We start from the raw sequence: 26,910 nt of genomic DNA, 5'->3' as shown, positions 1-26,910 counted from the left end.
GATAGGTCTCTGCAGGAGAATGTCACAAATGATGGCAGAAGCAAGTGATAACTTGAAAGCTGGACAAGCATTGGTCAAGCACTGGCATGACCAAAAGGCTAACATGGTTGAGTTTACTCAGGACCAGCTAGTTCTCGTTATGATTCCAACAAGGCAGAGGGCCTTGCAAGACAAATGGATGGGACCCTTCAAAGTTGTGGGTAAACCTGGAGAGGTCAACTATCTGGTGGACTTGGGTAACCCGAAGGAGGCTCCAAAAGTCTTCCACACCAACAGACTAAAAGCGTATGTCTCCAGACCTGATGTAGGAGCTTTGCTTCTAGCATCTTCAGAGGAAGAAGAAGAGAGTGAAGCTCTTCCTGATCTCCTCAGAGGCTTACCTTTAGACGAAAAAGATTGAAGGAGTAAATCTCTCTTCAAATCTGACGCCTGAGCAACAGGAAGAGTGCAAATCTATGTTGAATCAGTTTGCCTCGCTGTTCTCACTTTCACCAGGCTTGACCCCTTGGGGACAGCATGACATAATCACTGGTGACTGTCTGCCAGTCAAAAGCAGAGGATATCGAATGTCAGAAAATGTAAGAACCCACATCAAAGGTGAGGTCAACAAGATGCTTGATCTCGGGGTAATAGAGCCCTCTACTAGTCCATGATCTAGCCCAGTTGTGTTAGTACCAAAGGCAGGATCTAAAGAACTTAGATTCTGGGTGGATTACAGAGCTCTTAATGCAGTCACTAAGACTGATGCCCACCCTTTGCCAAGGACAGATGAGTTGGTGGATAGACTTGGTGCAGCCAAGTTCCTCACCACATTTGACTTGACTTCAGGCTATTGGCAAATAGCCCTGACAGACCATGCCAAGGAGAAAACTGCATTTTCTACCCCAGTTGGCTTATACCAGTTTAAGGTTATGCCTTTTGGATTGAAAAATGCACCTGCTACGTTTCAAAGGATGGTAAACCAAGTTCTGAATGAGATGGAGGACTTCTGCATGGCATACTTGGATGACATAGCAGTGTTCAGCAATTCCTGGGAGGAACATGTGGACCACCTGAGATATGTTTTGCAGGCTCTTGAGAAAAGCCAATCTGACCATCAAGGCAAGTAAATGCCAGATTGGACAGAGTAAAGTGGTCTACCTTGGACATGAGGTAGGAGGTGGAGAAATAAGGCCTTTGCCCAGTAAGATTCCCAGGGCATGTAAAGTCACCATTGGCTTTACTAGTCCCAAATTATTAACAGAAACCAGTACAAACCATCATATTGTGGACGTACTGGTCGGGGCAATTCGATTGCCCCGGGGTCTGTTAGTCGAGGGGGCACGTCTCCGTCCCCCCTGATCGAGTTTTGGCTGGTGGCAGTGGAAACTACTTTTTATATTCGACCGCAAATATTTTCCTATGGGATTTTCCCATTGTTCGAGGCTACCAACTTTAATTATTTAATTCTCATAGCCTCGAACATACCGCCGGTTTATTTAATTAATATTAATTCTCCGGTTGGTATTTTTTGCCAAGACTCTATTCTAAAATGGCGTTTGTGTTCTCTTCTGTGACTCCAACCCAAGTCGAGCCCTTTGTTCCACTTTTTGGCGGGCTTCTCCACAGAAGCCTCCAAAAGTGGTGCCACTCTGTCTGGGTACCACAGGGGGTGTGGGAGGGGGTTTAGGCACCCTGGACTGAGGTATCTTGGTAACTCAAGTCGCACTCTTGTGTGATTGGCCCAAGTGGTGAGCCGGCCGGCTCACCACTTAGCATGTTTGAGTGACAGCTAGGCTGAGTGAGTGGGGGTTTTCTGCATAAAAGCAGGGCTTTGGGGACTGGAACTTCAGAAGTCGCCACAGGACCTGAGAATCCGACGAGGGAGAAGCTGAGCCGACCTACCACGACGACACCACCGGTGGAGCCCTGCAGAACCGACTCACCACTTCCCGACGACAGATAAGATCTCCCGGCTGGAGAGACTTCTTCCCCTGACTGGTGGGCACAACAACCAGTTTACCTTTCTTTCTTCGCACCCCAGCCCGGTTTGTGGTCGAACTGCCCGTGCCAAGCACCCCGGCGGCCGGATAGCCACTCACCACTAAACCGCGAATCGCCGGACCGCTCCTTGTACCTGAGAAACTCTGCGGCTGGTTTCTTCCCTGGCAGTGCAACGGACTCCTGTCTTCCTCCACGACGAGATCCTCTCTTCCCCCGACTTGTACCCACTGCCAGGAACAACTGCCCCCGCTGGAGCGTTCTCACCACTTTAAGGTACCGTGTCCGCCAGGCCTTCCTTTGTAAAGATTGCTACAAGGTAATGATAACCCCTTAACCTTCTGGACTGGGCTGGCCGCCTTGACCCTCTAACTGGTCTCCTTATTTGGTCCAACTCCTTTTTTTTTTTTAACCTTTACAAGACTTTTGTGCAATGCAACCGTGTGACCCTGGACACATTTCGTTTGGATCCTCTGAAAGTGGATCCGGCCTCTTGAACTCTAACTTCACGGTTTTACTTTGCCTTCCTCTCTTGTTATGTTCTGGTAAAAAGTGTTGGGATCTGTTTCAACTTGTTCTCTGCTTTTCTCTCCCTGTTTAAAACGAATTATTAGAGTGCCATCTACGTTAAGCGCTCACCGCTGTCTGAAAATAAGTGGGGCCTTACTTAAGACTTGTCTAATATTCTTTTAAGGGAGTGTATATCTTCTAGTGACCGTGTTTTTGAATTGCTTACAATTAGTGCCTGTGTGTTTTTCTAGATGTGGTTTTAAATAAATAATTATATCTCTTTTACACCAAGCCCTGGTCAGTGTTTACTTCTACTGTGTTCTACTGTGTTCTCTTGACCTATTGTGAATACTCTGTATACTGCCTAACTATTCTTGAGGGAAGTCTGACTGCTCAGCCACAGCTACCAAGTGAATCCGTGTGGTACAGACTTCTACCAAGTGGGTTTAGTGCTAAACACCTGTAGTCCTAAATCTTTTGCAGTGGTCCCAGAGGGAACTGCACAGGTTTCTGCCTAACAGTGACATGTTATGGCAGAACCAAGACGTTAATCAGGAGGAGCCAGAGGAGTGTAAACATTGCACATAGAGCCAAGAGGCCAAACAATGGAAACTAGGAGAACATGACTCTGTACACAGGAACCAGTATAGAAGAACCTGTGTGGGCTAAAGAGCCTAGGGGTCCTAGTAGCACGACCTGGGGTGGGTGGAACGTGTGGTCTGACAACTGCACCTAGACCAGTGAGCCCAGAATTGTGAGATCCAAAGACATTGGGCCCCATTACGGGCCCAGCTGTAACCCTGCCGGTGCTAGATCTTCTAGATCTTTCTTCGGCTGGGGCCTCCCTCTGGAACAGCCTCCCTGCCCCTCTGAAACTTGAGGCGTACCATCTCCGGTTCCGGAAGCAACTAAAAACCTTTCTCTTTGCTTATGCCTTTTCTCCTCTTCTCCCCTGGTGACCTCCTGGCTGAAACTTCACTGGTTACCTGGCCACCCTCTGTTCTCGGGCCCAGGTCCCTCCCCCACCAGTCACACACACCTGCACTGCCTGCCTGGCAACCCCTGCACTTGGGAACTGTTTCTGTATCCCTACAGTCCCACTACCAGCATTTGACACCTGATGCCTGCACTTAACTTTGCACTTGCCACCTGCTGGCCATTACCTTACCTATTGTTCTTATTCTATGCCATGTACTGTGCTGTCCCCTCCCCCCGCACTTACCCCCTATCCCACTCACTTGCGCGATCTGACTGACACCTGGCCTAGTAGGAACATTGTCTGTCCTCCCTTTGTTCCCCCTCCCTTGCCTCATCGCGCCTTGAAAAACTTGTGTATAGGTGCGTTATAAATGCCATATCATGTCATATCATATACTGGCGGATTACTGCCAGACCCGTAAAAACGTACTGGCGCCTGACTTCTCGGTAAATTTGTAAATCCCCATTCCCATAGAGTCACATAGGACTCTATGGGAATGGGGACACAGTAGCACCGGCACCGTTGTTAGCACCAGCACCGTTCCTAACAGTGCCAGTGCTTCCATGATGGCTTTGCTTTCTGTGACAGCGGCACACGGCAGGGTCAGACTTGTTAGGCACAGCAGCTTTGGCAGGCAAACCTGTAGTTTGCTGGTCCGGAAATAAGGGTGCCAGTGAATTTACCGGCACCCTTATTTCCGGACCGGCAAACTGGACATGAGGCCCTTTGTGAAATAAACCAAGGAGAAGCACTGCAAGTGACCAGGTGATGTAATCCAGAAGGAGGGTCAGTTTGCCCTCGAGTTGTGTTAAACTTTTTGAAAAGACTGAAACAAATGCAAGTGGCTAAGTTAATGTCTTGGGGAAGGGAACCCTGAGACTTGAGGAGCTGCACGTTTTTCTTTAGAATGAAGCCTCAAGACTGTTTTCTTTTGAACTGTGTTACTTGGAACTTGGGGAAGAAACGCAGAGGATTGCATGGATCTGTATTACCTTGAATGTGAGAAAGGTAATTTGGAGACTTTCGTGGAACTTTCTTGAACTTTGGGAAGGGGAGCTGAAAACGAAGCCAAGAGCTGGAAGAAGCTCAGAACTTTTGTTTTTCACCATAAATGTGATTGTTGGCATCCCTATACGTTGTTTAGCTTTAGTTGTGAGGGCAAGCATAGGTTTTGGACACTGACAGACATTTAAATTGAACTCTTTGATTCAAACATTCTTTATTTTTGTTCACGTAGGGAAATCCCACCTTAGCATAGGGCAAGTTAGGCCTTCTAACATCCTGACATTTGAGTTAATAAAGTATTTTATTTTGAACTTTGAATCTGTTGTCTGTGTCTTGCATCATGATGCCTTCATAGTATATATCATTAAATTCCTATAGTGTTGGAAAATGTTTTCAATGATAATTTTCACTAATGATAATCCAGCTTTCAAGGAAATTTAAATTTAGTTCTATGAAGTAGTAACACTTGTTGAGCTACACACATTTGCTCTGTCATTTCCAACCATCAGCCCAAATATTGGACTGCACCCATAGAGGAATGGAAAGCCAACACATTCTCTTTCAGGATAGCCCAGATGCAATAAATGTTTGTGCGCCTGACCCGTACCCATATTCCCATCCTTTGCCAAAGATTTACCCACTGCACCTGACATACATGCCTCGGCAGGCAAAGCAGGAAATTCTGCTCTGTCAATTTAGGAGCCGACCACCTTTGCTGGGCCATGCTTTCTTGAAACTTGTGAAATACAGATATGCTCCCAGTGCTCTTCGTATCTCTTATGTTGACCGTGGCACAGTGGCAAAGACCATGGCTAGGTTCCGTCTACACAGCTATCCCTTTCCTACCTCGTCACAGGATCTGATCAGGAAAGTAGATTGACTCAGTGAAGGAGCTGACCTTCATGGACAGACAACACTGTGGTGGTACTGTATATTGGGACCACAGTGGATGCACTTGGTGGCAGGCATAGGGTGATGAGCAAGTGTACCACCTGTTTTCTGGTGAGCTAGCTTGCTCACCCCTCCACTACGTCAAAAATGGAATGAAAAGAGCTCAATGTTGGCCACATTATAACACAGCGGTGCATATTTCAATAACATTTTGAATTGCATCGGAAGAGCTTCCATTTGCTATATGCAACCTCATGGCCCACTTGGAACACAGGTTCAACACAGGCTCCAGAAGGAAATTAAATATACTGGCAAAAATGTGTCCTATCTACACCCCTGAACACTGCTTCCACCTGCCTATCCTATCTAGACAGTCACTGCCCTTATCGTTTTCTCTTCATTGCACTTTCTACTGCCCTCAGCTGGCACTTCCCTTCCAATTTTTTTACATCTTGCTGATGGCGTTGTCTGCCTTGCTCTTTCACCTTCCTTTTCCTGCATTGATGCAGTAATGCAACCCCAAAGACTACAAATTGTCTGTTTTTGTTAGGCATGTGCAAAAGTTGAAAATATTAAGGCCTGATTTTAGATTATTCATCGTGTCTTTATTCTGTGTCTACATAAGTGATGCTCCCTATTACTCAATCTTGATTCGTACGTCTATGAAAATGTCATCTGCTCTAGACACTAACGTGTCTTAGTGGATATTTCAGACCAGTGAGTGCCTCATTGAAGCAAAATATCCCAATTTCGTCATGTTCTCACAATATGTTGGTACATTGGTGCTGAGTTACGACTTTCAAGTATAGAACAGATCCCATCTAATAATATTGTCCATAAAACCTGCAGGTTACTGAATCAAACACTTCAAGGCATATAGACTAGTCCTATATTACTTCACAGGGTTGCAGCTCATCACTTCTTGCAGCTCCATCCAAATTGCAAGAACTTTGCTACTTGTTCCCTTACCACCCTCTCCCACTGCTCATGTGGCCCTGTAAGTGTTCTTCTGAACCCCCCAATTGGCCCGTTGTCCCCTATGTACTCCACAGCTTTCCTTTACCCCAGTGCTGCTATCACTCCTCAACTGTGATTCACATCCTTTGGGATTACCACATCGACACTGTGACTGTTTGTCGGACCTAGAGCTGTGCATCTTCTTGCCTGTTTTTTATTCTGTTCGCCCACAGCTATCTTTAAAATCTCTTTCCAATATCCCTATCAGGCTAACTTATTTTCCAAAGCCTTTTGCCTTTGCCAATGCATGCATACCATTTTTATGTTGTATGATTTCAACATGATAAAAAAAATGTTTACAAAAAAAGGTTGGTGCCTAGAGGGTTTCGAATTGATCATAACCACGGCCATTGCTCTGGGCAACCCTCTGGGCAACCCTCCAGACAATCGCTTTTAGCGTGCCATGCCATTAAAGAAAGGAAAAGACGATATGAAATCATGTTTGGTCCCACGCCAAAGGGGCAAGCGAGCCTGAAGTGCTAGCTCACATCCCTTCTGCACAAGAGCATGAGTAACCCCAGACTGTTGTAGCCTAATTGTCTAGAGGATTGTCTGGAACAATTGCTAGTGGTCAATTAAGATTAATTCATAACCTTCGAGCCATCAACCAGTTTATATTATGAATTACTGTATAATTCGTATTTACAACTATCATGTTTGTTTCAACTTACTGTGGGGTAAATAACAGATATATAAGACTATTTTACACTCCACATGCCTCTGAAACGCTACTCAAAGCGGTTGGCAATAGGTTTGATGTAAAGAAGTTAACATAGTACCGAGATGAAATGACAGCTGCAGGATACTTCCCAAGTGTGTACCACAGGTGCACCACCACAGGCACTCTAAATTTATTTGAGAATTTGTTATTCAATAACGAAATTGTATCTTTGTTGTAGGTTTTTGGTATGGCATCGAGTTGGACAAACCTCATGGGAAGAATGATGGCTCCGTTGGAGGGGTTCAGTACTTCACTTGTGCTCCTAAGCATGGCATTTTTGCTCCACCTTCTAGGGTGCAAAGGTACATTAGAAATGTAAAGCCTTGGATGTTTTTCTTTGGGGGTGTGCCATCGTGTTTGCACTTGTTTTTTGCTGGTTTCCTCTTGCCACTACTTTTACAAATTACATACAAAATGATGACCAATTGCACATTATAATGTTTGCAAACACTGCTTTTGTTTATTTTATAATCGTACAGCAACATAGTAGAACTCTGATAGCTTATCATTGCGGAAAGGAACAGTGGTATAACTGATATATTTGCCATACTAGCTGTTACTGCATTTACTGGTGCGTCCCCATTTGGGGGCACAATAGTATTCAGGTGTCTCCATCTAGCTGTTATGTTTCTACACTTACTACCTAATCCCACCCCCTTACTCCCACACCTGATCCCAGCTGCAATGTCCATACTTGTGCTCAGGCCCTCGATCTAGGGATACCACAACTGACGAGACCATCCAACTGTGTTGGACCTAAAAAAAGACAACGAATATGAACTCCATCCAAGTGTATGGTATGTATACCTTGCACCACGTCTGTGCACACATGCCACAGACACAGCCGCCCAACCATACACTTTAGAATGCTGCTATGGCTATGCTCTTCCGGTCTAGAAGCTTGCATAGCCCTCCACACTGCACCCCCTGACATACCTCAACACCTCTGCCATTAGTATACAGCGACAACCTTTGAAAAATGTTGGTCTAGCTGGGCACACATTGAATCTCTGGCACTAGCACTCTATGCTAAACCACCAACAGCACCCACCCACATGCCTGACCTCTAGGCTGCTTTCTAGAGCTTAGCAAGCCCACCTAACTCCTAACCTGACGAAATTCACACATGCATCTTATAAATTATTTATTTTATTGTATTTATTTGTTTTTTTCTAACGCGCCGGCATCCCACAGTCATCAGGGCACACACATACACATGAGACAACATAAAGCAGGACAAACAAAGTCATAATTCAAAGATTCACTGAGACTGGCGAGGACAGATTACCTGAATAGTAACATTTTAGTTCCTTACGAAAGGAAACCAAGTTCTCTACCAATCTTAAATTCGAGGGGAGAGAGTTTGATAGCTGTGCGGCCCTGATTGGAAAGGACCTTCCCAGACCTCTTGATTTTTTAAAAGCGGGACATACAACCTGCGCAAGGAGGCAAGAGTGCAACAATCTTACTGGTGCATAACGATTGATGGCAGCTTTTAGGTAAGATGGAGCATTGCCATAAAGACAACGGTGGACAAGGTGTCAGACCCCTGGAGTATCGCACAACTCCTTCCTAGCCGCGGAAGCCAAATGCAGTTGACCCCTACCACTTTGCTTGCACAGGCTCCTGATTTAGATTGCTACAGGCACCTCGAGGCAGCCAAAGGGGGGGGGGGGGGGCTGAGGGTTAGGGAGAAGTTGTGGATAGGTAGGGGGTGGTTAGTGTGACCGGAAAGACGTTTAGGAAACTTGCAATATGATAAGACTGGGAACACAGGGAAAAAACAACTAACCTGACCATGTAACAAACACTTGCCAAAACCCTTGATTAAGCGACACACATAAGCACATAAAACATGAGTGACATGTAGCCATGGATGACTGACACATACACATGTCAACATAATATTGACCACAATGCTCTTCTTAACTGGCAATGCCTCAAGAGCGTGACTCAACCCCTCTTACTGCGGTCAGAACATGATCTAGAATTTGAGGTTGGCTTGAAAACATAATGGATCTGCACAAACATGTAATGGACTCAATGAGCAGCCACAAACAAATTGTCACGACCCTCGCCCAAAACCCCCACTGGCAAACCCATTGGCCAGGTGGAGTCAGGACTCGGGCCTCTAGAACCTGGCATCCTCTTCAGAAGCCCTCATGAGGCCGTCCTGGCGCCTATGGCGCCAGGCTCATACATCATGAATAAAAAATGTGCTTGGGAACTACTTTATTATTGTCAGCCAACATGGAGGTATCCACATAGCTTGGTTCCTAAGAACCAAGCTACGCGGTCTAGTGTTTTGGGTGTGGTAGCCTAGGGACTAGTTTTCCTGGACTATTTTATTAGGGCTATTTAAACCACACCCGAGCAAGACAACATGCTTCGTGTTAATTTGCAGCTTGCAACGTGACGCTCACCGTGTCCAGCTATTCCCTCTAACCTCGGAGAAGCAGGAAGAAGTAAGGAGACAAAAGGAACATCATTAGCAGCAGCATCTCAACTGCAGTCTTCATCTTTAAACACTCGCAGCTACGGAGAACAGCTTCCTTGAATCTGCACGCCTCCCGGACAGAACGACCTGAAAGAGGAAGTTAGAGGCAACATTAAAGAAAGCAGTAGAGACATTTACAAATTACAAACTGCTCAAAAGGCTTACCTGGCTGGTCGCCTCTCGGCTGGCACCACTCCGGACATTCCACTCGCGCTGAAGAACACCGCAACCTACAAGGAAGGAAAACGCAGGTTAGCAAAGGCAAGACTTCGCAGCTCTGTGCATAGCGCTTACTTACCGCATCATAGCGCTCTTAATGCACCAACATTTACCAGCGGGGCTCAACCAAGCCAGTTCGCCACGCTGAAGCTCTGCATACCTAAGAGAGAAAAAAGACATTTTAAACAAAGAAAGGCATGCAGGATAGCAACAAAACTAAAGAACAGCAATAAGACCTACCTGAACAATATCAAACGGGCCGGTGAAGTAACTGGACCGCACTCGCCCATGAAAGACAACGCAGGAAGGAGAGCACGCCTAATTCTACCACAAGGTGAGGAGAGGGCGCCAGAGGGACTGAAATCATACGGGGGTGGAGAGAGGATACTTACCCCAGTCGGTCAGTCTTGCACACAGTCCTCCTGTATTTTCAGGCAGAACCTTCCCCGCAGACCACATCAGGGCAAAGCTGAGAAGCATACCAGCGCGTAACTCGGCTGGGTGGCGTCCCTGTGGATACCAGGTGAGCGTAACACAAATATAGCGTTACTTCACGGCATGCATTGATTGTTGCTGCCGTATTTTGAACGTTCCGTTCTGTGAAACTTTAATATGCCTCTTATGGTTCACACAGCTAGGTACTAACACTGTGTGCGTTTATGAAAGGCACGCAAATTCACACAGGGATACACAAAGTTCGGCAATGATTCCAAGAAACAACAATATTGCATATACAAGTTCCCAACTACTTAACTGAGGCCTGGGGGGGGGGGCGGGCTCGCCGGGTCCTCCCCAGGCAGAGACACTCCTGCATTGAACAGACTTGTGCCGTGCTCCTGCTCCACTTCGAATGCATACGGAACGCTGCTTGGAATGTATCATTTCACCGCCAGGCCTGGGTTTGGTCAAGTTCACCGCCTGGCCTGGCCTGGGTCCTGTGCATATGCCTCCTACATTCGCCGTGTCTCCGCACCTGCTCCCTCTGGCCCGTGCCTGTCATGCCAATAATCTCCAACAGGCAGCACGGGCCGAGGGATGCTTTAAATGGAAAATGCAACACACCTGGACCAACAACACCCCAGAGGCTCATGGGAACTGTAGTTTCTTGCCTGATTTTGCCCAAAACAACCTCCAAGGGCTACATTTCCGGCCCCTTTTCCTCACATTATCCTCTCCTCTAGGGCCATTCCCAGGACCTGGCTTTCTCAGGTGAGACCGATGAAATAGTCTGACCAAACAGTCTGCATATACCACCTCAGCCGGCTCCCAAGTGTCATCCTCCGGCCCACAACCCACCCAAGATATGAGGTACCAAAGTCGTACACCATGCCACCTGGAGTCCAAAATCTTCTGCACTTCGAATTCCTCTTGACCATCCTTCATTACCCCCAGAGCTTTTCTTGTCACCACACCAGGAGCTGCAGGTTTAACCAGAGAAATGTGGAACACTGGATGAATCCTCATATGAGAAGGCAATCGTAAACGTACTGCAGTATCAGACACACATTTCACCACAGTATAAGGCCCTATGAAGCGGGGCAAAAATGGGCGAGATCCAAACAACGTAATGTGTTGTGTGGACAACCATACTCGATCGCCCACCACATACTTGGGGCTACATCTTCTCTTTCGATCTGCTTGTTTCTTATAATTCACCTTGGCCTTATTCCGATTTTGGCGTGCCTGCTCTTGTATCTCAAGAATCTCTTGTGAAAGTTCAGCTACTGCCGGGATCTTATCGAACCTAGGCACCTCCTCAGTTAGCATTTGGCAATCCACTCCATACAAACAGAAATGAGGAGACATGCCCAACGAATCATGTCTGGCATTATTGTAACAGTTCTGCCAGCCAAAGAGATCGAACCCACAAAGTATTGCCTTTGGCCAAAAAGCATCTCAAGTATCACTGCATGGTCTGATTTACCCTTTCCGTTTGACTGTCCGTTTCGGGATGTTAACTAGTGGATAATGCACAAGAGATTCCGAGCAATTTACAGAAAGCACGCCAAAACCGAGAGGTGAACTGTGACCCTCGTTCAGACACTATGGTTTTTGGTAACCAATGCAATTTTACAATGTGCTGCAAGAATAATTCCGGCAAGATACCAGCACTTAGAATTCCTTCACATGGTATAAAATGAGCCTGTTTTGTTAAATAGTCTACTACCACCAAGATTGTGTCACAATTTTCATCTCGGGGCAACTCTGTCACAAAGTCCATGGACACACACGCCCAAGATTGCGTGGGGATGGCTAAGGGCTGCAACAATCCTGTATTCTTTAAATGATCTGCCTTGGATCGTACCCAAGTCTCACACTCCGTCACATATTTCTGTACTTGAGAGGCCCATCCCTCCCACCAAAAATATCGTTGCACCATGTCTTGTATCTTCCTCACACCACCATGCCCTGCCATTGGCGAATTATGGCACCAAAACAAAGCTTTCTGTCTCAATGCCTCATTAGGAAGGAACAACTTCCCCTCATGGTAAGGCAGACCCTTTCGTATGACCCTGGCTTTCCCCTTTTGTACCCACTCGGTCCACTCCGCCTTGGGGTAATTCTGACTTACCTCCTCCAGCACCACCTGCGTTATCGCCCCCACAATCCTTTCCACTGGAATGATACTTCTTTCCACCTGACACTGCCCTCCCTGATTTTCTTGTCTGTATAGGGCATCAGCCTTGCCATTACTCCGACCGGGTCTCTATGTTACTGCAAAATCAAACTCTTCAAAGAATTGTGCCCATCTCATTTGCCGAGAACTCAGTCTCCTAGCTGATCTTAAATATTGTAAATTCTCATGATCAGTGATGACCACTACCAGATGTCGGGCACCCATGAGGTAATGACGCCATTCCAGAAAAGCCTCCCTAATGGCCAGAAGCTCTTTATCCATGATGGCATAACTGTTGTCAATTTCCGAGAGAAGTATGCCACTGGGTGTAGTATACCCTCCCCATCTGCCTGTGACAGAATTGCCCCTACGGACAAATTAGAGGCATCAGTCTCCACTTGAAACTGTTTCTCCAGACTTGGGTGACAAAGAAGCGGGCCTCCGTGAATGCAGCTTTTAATCTAGCAAAGGCGTCCTTGGCCTCCTGATCCCACTGAAACTTAGTAGCTTTCTTTAACAATCTAGTAATAGGTGTGATAATCGCTGAAAAATTGTGAAAAAATACGCGGCCATGATGGGGAGGGCGTCCCTGCTGAAAATGGTGGTCCTGCCTAGGCTATTGCATTTCTTTACAAACATCCCACACATGGTGCCGAGGCGCTTCTTTACAAAATTACACGGCCTGTGCAGGGGTTTCCTGTGGCATAACACAAGAAACAGGGTGGTCCTGTGGAAATTACAGAATGCGTATGACAGAGGGGGGATAATTTACCGAACTTTGAGATATACAACATAGCTGCGCAATTACAATATGTTGCCAGGTGGCTGACGGAGGAGGAGACAGCAGAATCCAGGCTGCTGCGGGATGAGAGTGCCCTATACTTCCTACGAGAACTAATATGGCTACCCAAGGCAGAGATATAGGGTAGGCTTGAAACTGTTGACACTGTGCTGGGAGGTCTGGCACAAAGCGTGCCGGACCATGGGAGGCCCGACCCTGTGCTCCCCACAGGTGCCACTCGTGGCGCTCTGTGGTGCAGATGACCAACTAAGAAAAGCGATCCGGAAATATTGGGAGCCAGTGGGCCTAGCTACCCTAGGGGATATCTGGTAAGAGGGGAAGGCTATGGATTTCCAAACAATAATGGACGAAACCAGTGTACAAGCGGGACAGCACATCACATGTAGTAGACTAGTCAAGCGGGTGAAAGAAACGTGGTCCAAAATAACGCTAGCAGAGCAACCGGATACTGCCATTGAAACGATGTATGACATCTCGGAGGGAGGGCATGAAATATCCAGGATATACGAATTAACAATGTCAAGAGTGGGGAAAGAGCCGCTCAAATTGCGGCGGGATTGGGAGGAGGAGGCAGGAGAGACCATGCAAGATGGGCAATGGGAGAGGGCCCAAAGATATCACAAGAAGGTGTCCAGATATGCCAAGCTACAACAGATCCAACTATGTTACCCACAGAGCATACATGACCCCCCAAATGATAGCAGAATTTGGAAATGCAGGGGTACAAAAATGCCCCAAGTGTGGAAAGGAGGGAGCAGGGATGATGCATATGTTCTGGGCGTGCGCCGAGGTTGGGAGGTTTTGGGGGGAAATTAAACACAAGCTATCTGAAAAAGGAATTAAACTAGATGTGGAATCCTTATGGGCGTGTATGCTGGGGGGATTCACCAGGCCGCGAAACCTGAGACACGTATGTAAACTTAAAGACCTGGCATATATTCTGGGCAAGAGAAGAATTGCCATGAGCTGGAAGGCTGCTCATAGACCCAGATTAGAGATATGGTGGAAGGACCTCCTAAAGTGGGCAGATGCGGAGACAGTGGCATGGCACGAGGCGGCAATCAGAGGGGAGGGTGATGAAGTGGGGCCACTGATGGAGTGGAGATAATTGATAGCCTCGTTGCATGGGTATACCCAAAATGACCCCAGTGATGATGACCTGCCTGAGAGCCAGGAAGAGAACTAATCCTGAGAAAGGGGAGCCAGAGGTGCAGGGAGAAGAGCTCCAGTTTAAGGGGAAGTGAGGGGGGGGGGGACATTAAGAAGAAAGCATGTAATGTATAATATGACACTTGTAACTGAAAATGTTGGGAGTGTTATATTTTGTTTGTTGTAAAATCAATAAAATAAAAACATTTAAAAAACCATGTTCCTTCAATTTGGGTATTAAAAAGGTTATTTTTTGTTTCTATTATTTGAAATTCATAATGTTTATCCTGCGCCTTCCAAAGTTCGTAATTCTCACTAGTTGGGAATTTCAACCACTTGGCTTCAAGGGCGCATTTGGCTTTCTTAAGGTTACCCAATACTGGGGTGAACCAGTTTTGATTTTTAGGATTTGTTCTAACTAGCGGCGCAACTCGATCAATCATTTCCTGAAAGGTGGTAGAATAGGAGTTTACTGGGGATTCAACTGAGTCTGTCCGAGGTAGAGGTAAGAATTGAGTCTGCATAGCTCAGTGCGTGGGGGCATCCATGTTGCCCACAGTACATTACAGAGTCCAATGCCAAGTTGTCCTCAGAGTTATGAATGAGCCTGACGCCACAGGCGCCAGGTCTGACTCCAAGTGTGGGTCTCAGATAAGACAGAGAGGTTTTCAAGGTCCATGTGGGTGATCGAGGCCTGGCTCCAGTATGTTGTCTCAGGGGGTTGGGGGCAGGGATCATGACAGTAGCCTAGCCATCATTTGGACAGTTGTTTCAATTGTCAGTCTTTCTTCAACAAAACTTGAAGGATAGGCACTTGAGACTGTCTTGCTAGATGAAGGTACTGTGGCCTCTCTCTGCTTCACTGCATTCTAGCAGGGCATCAGAAAGGGCCACCTCTTCCAAAAGAGCAAGATCCCATGAATGGGTCACCAGAGAAAAAAGGATGCAGAGGGATGATTGAAACCGGGCTCAAGAGGGTTTTGCTATGCCCTCCCCATGCTGAAAATGTTGTCTCTTCCTTGTCAGGCCTTCATAGATGGGCATGACACCAAACCTTCAGTGATAACCCCGTTGATGGCGCAACCTCAAGTGATAACCCCGTTAATGGCCACTCCAATGGCATCGACTTTGACCCCCGCAGCCATGGACCCGTTGTTGTTGCATCCGGCTAAAGGGACTGCAGAACAGCCTCTCAAATCCCACAAAAAATCAAAGCAAGCCATGATCACACTAAAGTCATATGTCCCTTTCGCTTTGTCAGAGCCTACCAGCATTCATCCAATAGACTATTGAATATCGAGGCCCTGGGGTGCATTTTATCGAATGATGGACGAGGAGTAGTTGTCAAGTGCACAGCCAAAGTCACACCCTGTGCCTGTTCCCATACTGTCAACGGCTCTGCGGTAACCGATGGAACCACCTGGTCCATCAAGAGCGTCTCCACAATCTGAGCCACTAGGGTTCCTAACATCCCTTCAATACCTGATCTTATACCAAAGATGCCATCTCAACACAATCCGTATGCCCCAGCTTTTCTGTGCTGGCACCATACTAGACTGCCTCTGGTTGAAGAGCGGCAAGCTCCACATTATCTTTTTTTTTTTAAGAACTTTATTTTTGCATTTAAAAAAAACTGTTACATTAACTATCGTACCCCAACTGCGCTATCCTGACCACCCCCTTGTCCCCTACACCCCCCCCCGCGCCCTGTCTGCCCCCCTCCGCAGTAGTTTGTCCCCTCCTCTTTGTGGGTCAGTACTCATGCCGGGGTTCTTGCCTGACCCAGTTATGTGTCTCTGCCTTGGGTATTTGGTTCTCCCTTTTGAGGACGATGCGTCATCGGCTGCTTTGTTGCTTAGGAACGCCACGAGCGGGCCCCAAATGTCGGGAGGGCGTGCATGCTGTGGCAGTGTCTTGATGAAATCAGACTCAACGTCTTGGCAGTAAAGGATGTCTTTCTGCCAGTCTGCCACCATCGGGACTGGTTCCCAACCCCAGGACATGGTGACCCTTCTGCGGGCTAGGGTCAATAAAACCCCTGTTAGTTTCCTCACGGCTGGTGAGTCGTTGCGTCATCCCTAGAAGAGCCACCGTCGGGACAGGTAGTGCTTCTTCCCCAATAATTGTCGATGTAATCTGAAGGACCTGAGTCCAAAAAGGTGATATCTTGGGGCAATCCCATGCAAGGTGTACAAAGTCTGCTGTTAAGTTTCCACATCTCTCACATTTTGCCGGTGAGTCCGATTGCTGTTTGCTCTTTTTGGCAGGGGTAAAGTACGTCTGGTGAAGGAAGTTAAAGTGTATTTGCTTGAGACGTGAGTTTAGTACTATTTTTTGTGTTTGTCGTAATTTGAATGTCCATTCCTCCTCTGGGATTGTTGACTGGAGGGAGTTTTCCCATCTTGTTTTCGTGCGTGAGTTAATAGGTGCTGTGTCAGTTAAGATGGATCTACAAATGGTTGAGACTAATCTTCCTTCACCTTGCGTTTGAATCACTTTGTGCAATAGTTGCCAGGGTAAGGGTTCTCGTGGGAAGGTGGGGAAGAGTGTTCGGAGGGTGTATCTGGTTCTGAAGTAGAGAAACTTATCCAAGGAGGTAACACCTCCCCTCTCTGTTGCCTGTTGCGGTGTCATAAAGATTCCTTCAATGAACAGGTCGCCTAGGGTGTTTAACTGCAATTTTGCTACCCATGTGTGGAAGACCTTTTCGGAGGTCAGAGGGATCCCTGGTATAAATTTGATTGGGAGGAAGGGTGAGTCTCTTACCAGGACTTTGTATTTTAGTGCAAGTCTCTTCCAGACCCCATAGGTCGTGAGAACAACATTCATGGTGTTATGAGGCACTGGGAGCTGACTGATGATGACTGCCCTCAGTAAGTTGGGGGTCGCCAGGACCCGCTCTATTTGCACGAAATGTGTGGCGTACCAGCGGCTGAGGAACTGCGCCTGCGCCGCCCAAAAATATTTCTCTAAGTCAGGGAGAGCCAGCCCCCCGCTTGATACCGGGAGTATCGGGGTTGAGTGAGCTACTCTGGCTGGTTTGCCTGCCCACAGGAGTTTGAGGACCAGACTCTTAAGTTTCTTCAAAAAGGATTGTGGGATTATAATGGGAATATTACAGAAAAGGTATAGTAGTTTTGGCAAGATCAGCATTTTAACTAGTGAGGCTCTTCCCCACAGGGTTAGCGGAAGGAATTTCTAACGGTTTACTTTCTCCTGGAGTATTTTTAATGCCGTCTTGTAGTTGTCACGGAAAACTTCATGGTAGTTTTGTGACATTAACATCCCTAGATAGCGCACCCGTGAGGTTTCCCAAGTGAAGTGATAGTCATCGGCAAATGGTTTAGTGGCAGGAGTGAGCGGAAATACAATTGATTTAGTATGATACATTTTTAACCCAGAAATCGTCCCAAATTTAATTACTTCTCTCATTACTGGGTTCAGGTTTTCAACGGGGTCTCGGATGAAAAGTGCTACATCGTCTGCATATAGGGATACGATCAACTTGTGTGGGCCTATACTGAGTCCCCGATGAAGTTGATTGGATTGCAAGGACGATGCGAGAGGTTCCATTATTAATGCAAATATTAATGCTGATAACGGGCACCCTTGCCTGGTCCCCCGTTGTAGTATGGTAGGAGTTGATCTCGCCGCCCCCGCTACGATTGACGCCTGGGGATTGTTGTAAAGTAAGGATATATATTTAATGAAACGGGCTGCCAGGCCCATCCGGGTGAGTACTGCGAATAAGAAAGGCCACTCTACTGAGTCAAAAGCTCTACCTCGTTTAGGTGCGCAGTGTGGGTGTCTATTCAGTGTTGGAGGAGATCAACTTTAGAGGAGAGGCCATCCATTTTGTTGTTCAGGCTCCCTATGCCCGCCTTCAGGTCCAGCAGGAGTCCCTTGATGTCAGTTGCAGCGTTTCCTTCAGCCATTTGGTTTTCACTCTCGGCTGGGGGCTCTGGTTCTTCTTGGAGGGGTTTTGGGGGCTGTTCTATACTCGAAAGTCAGTTTCCTCTGGGATTTGTCCATCTTCCCCATTGGACAAGCGCTGCCGGGGGTATCCGTGTGACACGGCTAGTTGTGCTCGGGTTCGTGGTACCAGTCGTCCCCTTGTGAGTGCTTGAGAGTAGAGCCCTGCTCTGATGTAGTTTGCTGATTCAAAGCTCACTGAAGGGTCTGGGGGTCCAGCCGTGGGCGTGCCCGGAGGGGTGCCGCTGCTTTTAGCGATATGGGACTTATCCCTTTAGGCCTTATGAGGTCGCAGCAGCGGTCTGCACTCACTACCCCGCCGGGGGGGGGCAGCGGGTCTGTCTCACTGTCTCTTAGTATGGGTGATGGGCCCCATGGGGGGGTTGTGCTGGAGTATTGCGGAGCGTGTCTAGGAGCGGTGTGGCGCCAGAGGCGGCTTGAGCATTCAGATTGGGTCTGGAGCAGTACGGGACCACAGCAGGGCTGCAGATTTTCCCCCTAGCATGCGCTGTACCTGTGCCGAGCAGTTTGTTGCCTGGTGCACGCCCCTGGACTAAGCTTGTTCTCCGCGAATTGCGCTGGCTTGTTCCCGCCGGGGAGGGTAGCGGTCCCCAGGCCCTCACTCCTGTCCTAGATGGCTGGCGGGGGGTGCCGTGCGCCGTGCCGGGTCTGATTGTTGGAGAGGGGACGGCGGCACGGACCTGCACTCCGTCCCTCGCCCCCCTGATGGGCGACCAGGAGTGTGCACCGTCACTTGAGCCCCCTCTCTCCAGCTGCTGATTTCAGTCGCCTGCTCCGGCAGCGTCTGTAGGTCCGCGCCACGGGACAGCTGGCTTGGAGGGGCAGGGGAGGCAGGGGGTCTCACTCCACACTTAGTCCGCCGCTCACGGGCTCGCCGCACGGCTCCACTCCCCAAAGGCGCAGCGAGGGGCAGGCACATCTGCCGTGCCAGCATCCCGCTCAGGCACTGGTAGATACTCGCGGCCCTGGCTGCAGATGGGCCCGCTCAATGTCTCGGGCCGCAGGTACGAGCCACAGCATTAGGGGTCACCGGAGCTCCGATTTTTCACCAAATTTCGCCAGAGAGCATTGTAGGGTCTGGGTAGCCTAGGCGCACTCAGGTCAATGCGGTAGAACTCCAAAAATGTGTAGGATTACGCAGAATTAATAACTGGTTGTGCGGGAGCTCGCTACTATGCAGCCATCTTGTTTGGCCCTCTAGCGCCCTCTCCTAGCTCCACAACATTATCGATGTAAATTTTGGGTTGAAGAGGCGATATCACCCGGTTGCTGGTTCATTGAAGTAATGACTCTCTGTATGATTCTATACAGATTTTACAAAGTATTGGGGCAGTCTTGTCGCTTTATATTTGTTGCTATATTTATATTAATACACTTGGCTCAGTGTATTAATAAATCGCCAATGAAGCAGTGCCCGGTTGATACCGGTTCTTCAACCCAAATTCACTCTATCATTCGCCAAGACAGAAGAGCACTGACTACCTCGCCGGGTACCCCCTCAATGGCAGCAGGTTCTACTTACTTTCCTAAGATCAGCTCAGTGATCTTTAAATTCTAGTGTTCTACCCACCCTGCAAACTATCGATGTACCCTCTGACTTCAATTCCCATGATGACGTATGTCAAGATACAGCTTCTACGTATGCCTCATCCACAGTCGCTGACAACACCCCAGCTGATGGTGAACCCAAAAAAACATCTGTTCCAGGATTCTCCTCCGGATGCAATCGGAGCTTCTATTCTACTATGGTGAAGGCCATAAAGATGTTAGACCTGGTGGGTGTGGCTTGCCGGCCATGCGTTAAGGAGTGAAACTTAGGAGCTCCCGCATGATCCGCCACAAGATCCTTAAAAGCTGGAAGAAAATGCAACAGAAACTGCTGAAAAGACCCAGAGAGGCTTCCAAAGGTCCGGGGGCCGGCTGATAGAAATCCCGAGGGAAATCGGACTGGGTTGTGGCCAGGACAGGAGGGAGAATGAAGTGATTGCTGTGCAGGCCTACAGAATGGCGGGCGTGATTCACTGAACGGGCGGAAGGAGTCCCGCAGAGACGATGTGGAAGGAAGTGACATAAGGAAGGCGTTGTGCACGGGGCACACATCACCAACACCAGAGAGAGGGCATTGATGTCAGGAAGAACCTCCCGGCGAACAGCAGCTCTAAAACATCTGGGGCTGTCGGAGAAGACCCAGCCCACCACGTGGAAGAGGCAGTGAGCCTCTGTAGGGGATGGCGGTGGTGAGGAGCCAGAGACGAGAGGACAAAGGGATGAGCCCGCAGCCCCAGTCGAGGGAATATGCGCCATGCCCAGGGAGGGCGAGGTGAGGGCCCGGGTGAAGTGGAGCCCACAGCAGGGCGGCTGATCCACCGGAGCGTCTGGGGGACACCGTCGCATCGAGGATCCGGTGAGTGCGGCCCCCGAACCTCCCTGTGCGGACCCAGGGGAGCATTGCCCCAATTCGGGTGCGCGGAGCGCCTGGCAAGGAGACAAAGGGCCAAAGGGACAGTGAGCTGTGGCCCGGCGCACCACAAGGCTGGGGGCTGAGCAAGAAACGCTGATCCAAATAAATAACAGTGCATACGAGGGAGGGCACAGTCCACCACGTAGGACAAAATGTTTCTTGAGGCAAGGAGAGCCCCGAACAGATCGGAAGCGGACCCCCACAAGAAGGGGGACAGACAAGAGGCGAGAGGGCACAGCAACGTCACAATAACTCAGCGGGTTTGGCAGTCGTCGGGGCAGGCACAAGCCGGGGGTGCTGGAAGACGGAGGGTGCCTGACCGCTCGAACACAAAGGGGACAAGAATGGTAGGCCTGCTCCACTGAACTGCTTGCCACCATTTGGGCCTCCCACCCAGTCAGCAAGACTGGGACAGATAGGCACAAGGAGACGGACATCGATTATACAACTGCCAGGAGGCTAGCTCCACACCAAGGGGCATCACGGAGCAGAAGACCATACTGAACGGCAAAGCACAATACACTTGCAAGTAAGAATACCTGACATGTGTGATGGTGCAGTCTATTCACCCTCAAGAAACAAGCATCTACCTCAGAGGGTTCCAGAAGCAAGTCAATATAGTCAAAAGGGGACAGCAGTGAACTACGCTACAGAGTACAGCCCGGGCACTCTCAGAACCATCACTGGCATTGGCACCAGTGGGTGGAAGGCATGCAAGGGTGGTCTCATAGAATGTTACGCCAGTGGGCAGTGAGGGAGCTCTCTTGAGGAGGAACCACTACACACAACACTGTTACGGCCCAGAGGCCCTCCACTTGAGACTGGTATTGAGAGGGGACACCAAAGTTCTGCAGACAGTGGGACCGTAGGTGCGGAGCCGGAGGGTGAGAAATGGAAGGGGGAAGCGAAGAGTGTGAACACTAGGGGTCAGAAGAAAGTCCATCCGGGGGGGGGGATTACCAGAAGACGGTAGCCACCAGAACTGTACGACGGCGCCGACTACGGTAGCCACCAGAACTGTACGACGGCGCCGACTGTGGCCACCAGATTCACCAGCGGACCCACCACTGACCCCTGAGGAAACCCCGGGACGGATCGCCGAGGGACAGGCCGAGACAAACCTCACAATCAACGGTTTAGGACAAGAAGGCAGCATAGAGAACGGAGCAGGAGAAGGCCAAGACCCCACCAACAGCCACAGCACCGAGCGCAGGGGGAGGAAGCTGGGGCCTCGACATAGACGCACATGAGGCACTGGCGCTTGTATGCTGGACAAACAGAAAGGTGGCAAAGGAAGGCAGATCAGCATGGAGGCATTCGCCCGGAAGAACAAAGAACCTCAGGTCGTGGCGCCAGAGGTCACTGCAAGTACATCCAATTCCAAATAGAGGGGAGGAGGAGGGGATGAGGAGTGGAGGTGGGCTCTATGCTCGAAGCCATAGCGACCCTTAAATCATCACTGGAGAGTAAAATGAATGCAGTAATAGTAGATGTGGGGCTTCTCAGGCAAGATGTGAGGAACATGACGGAGAGGGTGACCACTGCGGAACACAGGTATAAAGCAACACAGCGAACATTACGACCACCCAATCCCAAATGACGGAGGTGCTGGACCGCATCCGTACCCTGGAGCACAGAGTGGAAGATGCGGAAGGGAGAGCCTGACGCAACAATGTGCGCATAGTGGGACTGCCAGAGGGAGAGGAGGGCAGAGACCCCACGAACTACATGGAGACCTTGTTGCTCCAGGAAGTGGGAGCCGGGAACTTGCTTCCTAGTAGAGAGAGCACATAGAGCTCTAACCAGAAGACCCTGTCCAGGTGCACCCACAAGACCCTTGATCACCAATATCATGAACTTTATGGCCAGGGAGAAGGTCTTGGCATTTTCAAGAGGGGGCGGGGTGATGACGAGGAATGCTGCCAGAATAACCATCTATCCGGATTACACAGCGCTGGTGCAGAACCTTGGCCAATTTTGGCCGACCAAGGACCGCCTCCAGGTGGCAGGTGTGCGATTCATGCTACTATACCCAGCCAAACTGAAGGTGCTACATAACGGAACACCACCAATAACCATGAAGAAAGCCCACAGAGGAATAGAACTTGGTATGCCAGTTTTGAGGCATTCCGCCACAACGAGTGCGTCCACGGACAGGAGGGTGGCACGAGGAAAAGCGGCCAAGTCCGAGCAGGGGGATGGTGGCTGGGCGTTTGGTAACAGTTATAGTTAGTATGTGGATAGGTTGGGTGAGAGAAGGCACGAGCGTTGGAGGATGCACCAAGCAACTTGGACATGGACGAAGCGCAAGAGGCTGGCTTGTAAAGACATATCCTAAGGAGAGCTGCCAAGGCACTGCAATGAGAGGATTGACCCACAAAGATCCAGCGCAGATAAGAATAAGCAATGATGGGAAGGGCGGAAGCTACCCCGGACGGAGGGGACCGACGTGGACGAAATGAGGGAGCCTGTCGCAGGACAGCATATGAGCCCATGGGAACAGACGGGCCGCAGGATGCAACAACCAAATGGCTCCGGAAAAGCCATCGTAGTCACCTGGAACGTCTGGGGACTGAACGCCTATGTCAAGAGGCTGAGGGTCTATGCCTGGCTAAACAGAGCGAAAATTCAAATGGCAATGCTGCAAGAAACGCATCTGACGGACAAAAAGCAAACAAAAATTGCCAAGAAATGGGGGGGACAAATGTACAGTTCAACTTACACGAATTACGCCAGGGGAGTACTGACGTGGATCGCCCCAGCAGTACCCTTCCAGCTCATAAGACAAGAGAGGGACTTGAGGGCAGGATGGTAATTGTGCATGGAATGCTGGAGAATAAGGAGGTGTGCCTGATAAACACGTACGCCCCTAACCATGATGCAACTGAATTCTTCCGGACAATAACATCTCGGCTGGCCTAATACAGAGCAGCGTCATTCATCTGGGCAGGCGACTTCAACTGCACATTGAACCCGCAGGTGGACAGATCTGACGCCAGGCAAAGAAAGCCAGCACCGCCGGCCCAAGCTCTGCAGAAGATACTAGACCAGCTGGAACTGGACGACGTTTGGAGGAAGGTACATGCTGGCACCAGGAGATACGCACACTATAGCGCACCACACGGGATATACACCCAAATTGATTACTTGTTCACGGGCAGGGAAACTGGAGGGGAATTCACAGGGATACATATCAAGGCACGTACACTATCTGACTATGCCCCACTGGTAGCAACGTTGGCATACACATGCACGGGGGCCCAATACCAACATGGCGACTGAGGGCGGAGGCACTGACGGACGTTGATTTCCAGGAGCATATCAGAGAGACGATGGATGATTATTTTGACCATAATGCAGGGAGCATGGACAGTACCAGAACCGTCTGGGAAATCTTTAAGGTAGTGGTCAGGGGAGCAGCGATCAGGAAGGTGGGAGGACTGAAGGGAGGCATACTGGCAGAGCTGAATGAGATAGAATGGGTGGAGACACGAGCGGGTGCAAAAGGGGAGGAAGCGGGGGAACTCGCCACGTTAAGACTGCAGTGCAGTGCCATTTGGGAGAAATTGGGGAAACTGGACTATGGGAAGTACATACAGAAGCTGAACGTGGAAGGGGATAAGCCCAGCAGGCTCCTGGCCTGGCTTACTAGGCAGAATAGCAGACACGACCCCATAAACGCAATTAAAAACGAGCAGGTGAGGAGGGGAGGACCCAGGAAGGGATACATGGGGTGTTTCTGCGATTCTATGAAAGGTTGTACTCCGGAACCAAGAGGCGGAAGCTGGTGACATAGCCGATGCCCTGGAGGAGATTCACCTTCCCAAGGTAACGGAGGAGCAGGCACAGATACTGGACGCACCCCTCACAGTAGAGGAATTGATGGCAGGAATTGCCGATCTTCCAATGGGCAAATCCTCGGGACTGGACGGGGTACCCGGGGAATTTTATAAGAAGTATAAAGACACCCTGGCACCGTGACTGCTAGAGATGTATGAGGAGGCATACGAGAGAGGACGGTTGCCACCGAGCCTTTCAGAATCACTTATAATACCCAGATTAAAACCGGGGAAGACCGCTGTCGAATGCAGCTCCTATAGTCCGATCTCCCTGATAAATCAGGACTCCAAAATTCGGACCGCAGCTTTTGCAAGCCAGCTCAAAAGAGTCATACCTACCCTGGTGCGCACAGACCAAACTGGATATGTGCCGGGAGGAACACAACATGGAAACTGCGTAGACTCCGCCATGTAGTGGACAGAACGGACAAGAAACGAGGGGAATGTGTGGTGTTGTCACTTGACACCATAAAGGCATTTGATTGTGTTAATGGGGACTGGCTCCTGAGTGCGCTCGCCCATTTTGGGATAGGGGAGGGATACCTACGCTGGATACAACTCGTTTACAGGGATCCTAGAGCACGGGTTAAAACAGGAAGACGCATCTCGAAAGGGTGGAACATCGGTAGGGGTACTAAGCAGGGATGCCCACTATCGCCGATGTTATACATATTGGTCCAGGAACCATTTGCGGTTTTCCTTAGGGCGGAGTATAAAGATGCCGGAATTGAGATAGACGTGGTTGTACACCAAATCTCGATATCCGCAAACGATATGCTCCTTTACATCAGGAACCCGAGGGAACCCTTGCCAGACTTGCTAGAAGCCCTCAGCGCCTTTGCCAGGCTGTCGGGCATTACTATCAATAAGGAGAAATCCTTGTTGTTTACCTTAGCGGACCTGAAGAGTGCCACCCCAGTCCAGCTGATTTAGGACATACATGGACTCCGGTCACCTTCTGCTGTTTAGGAGTGGACGTGCGTTATGGCACATCAGTGACACATACTGCTAACACACAGGCGACCCTAGACAAGATACCGAAGGCAATGCAGTTCTGGAAGACGCTCCCACTGGGGATGATGGGGAGAGCGGCCTTACTAAAGATGACAGTGCTGCCCCGTCGACTATATATCTTCACTAACATTCCATACAACATAACTGGGTCCTTCTTTAAACAACTTGACACACTGCCAAGGGAATTCCTGTGAGGCAGAGGGACGAACAGAATTGCTCTGAACACTTTACAGAGGGACTACGAATGGGGAGGGGGGAATCAGGTTGCTGGACTTTGAACGTTACTACCTGGCAGGGCAGCTCCAATTTGTGGTATGGTGGTTTGGAGATGATCCATTACTTTTCCAGCCAGCTATAAGACATTACTACTTGAGAGAGCTGCTGTGGATAGACAGACTTTCAGCCAAATTGCTCCCCAACATGGTTAAACTGGGCCCGATCCTATGGAAAAAAGCAAGGAATTCCTTGCGGGATTAGTTGATACCCGCATAGAGTCCCTAACAACATATTGCGCACAGTGGGAAGATAAGGGAGTGGCTCAGATCAGAGACTTATGGAGAGACGGACAATGGGCAGACTTCAGGACCCTAATGGCAGAGCAGAATATACATAAAGGACAATTTCTACTGTATAACAGCATGGTCCGGCAGATCAAGAAGAGGTGGAAGACGTTACCTGAGGGGGAAGAGAATGAGGGGAAGCTGGACACGTGGTATGATGTGTCCGAGGGAGGACAAAGTGTTCAGACTCTATGAACGGCTCCTGAGTAAAAATAACTGGCGGGAGCTGCAAGTGAGAGCTAGCTGGGAGGATGAACTCCAGAAAATCTTCACAGATGAGGAATGGTGCAGGATACTCCAGTATGCGAAGAAAGTCACTGGGAACGCAATATTTCAGCAAATGCAGCTCTACCTCCTACACAGGGCATACCTTACACCCAAGAGAATGTCGCTCATGGGAAGCAAGCAGACCCATAACTGCCTGCGCTGAGCGGTAGAGAAGGCGGATATGCTACACATGTTCTGGTCCTGCCCGGTGATTACCAACTTTTGGGATATGGTTAAAGACAAGGCAGTAACAGGAGGTATTCACATGAAAGCATGGTCGCCGGAGTCATACCTGTTGGGACTGTTCCCGAGGGGTTACAAACAGAGGTCCCATATCGCAGACCTAATCTGCATACTGGCGAAGCGCCACATCGCAATGGCATGGAACA

At 49.2% G+C, this 26,910-nt stretch overlaps 1 protein-coding gene across 6 annotated transcripts in view; it reads left to right on the top strand.

Annotated features, from left to right (window-relative positions):
• CLIP4 (CAP-Gly domain containing linker protein family member 4) overlaps nt 1-26,910 on the top strand; it is a 609,451-nt gene that overhangs the window by 381,630 nt on the left and 200,911 nt on the right. For all 6 annotated transcript variants that reach the window (XM_069608715.1, XM_069608714.1, XM_069608711.1 and 3 more), the window contains one exon: nt 7,282-7,405. In XM_069608715.1, coding sequence (XP_069464816.1) covers nt 7,282-7,405 — 124 coding nt within the window. The remainder of the gene's footprint in view (nt 1-7,281; nt 7,406-26,910) is intronic.

The sequence above is a fragment of the Ambystoma mexicanum genome, chromosome 4q, assembly GCF_040938575.1.
Source record: "Ambystoma mexicanum isolate Mex_15411 chromosome 4q, UKY_AmexF1_1, whole genome shotgun sequence".
NCBI classification, from domain to species: Eukaryota; Metazoa; Chordata; class Amphibia; order Caudata; family Ambystomatidae; genus Ambystoma; species Ambystoma mexicanum.
The sequence above is the reverse complement of the archived record's forward strand: the minus strand, read 5'-3'. Positions and strand labels throughout refer to the sequence as shown.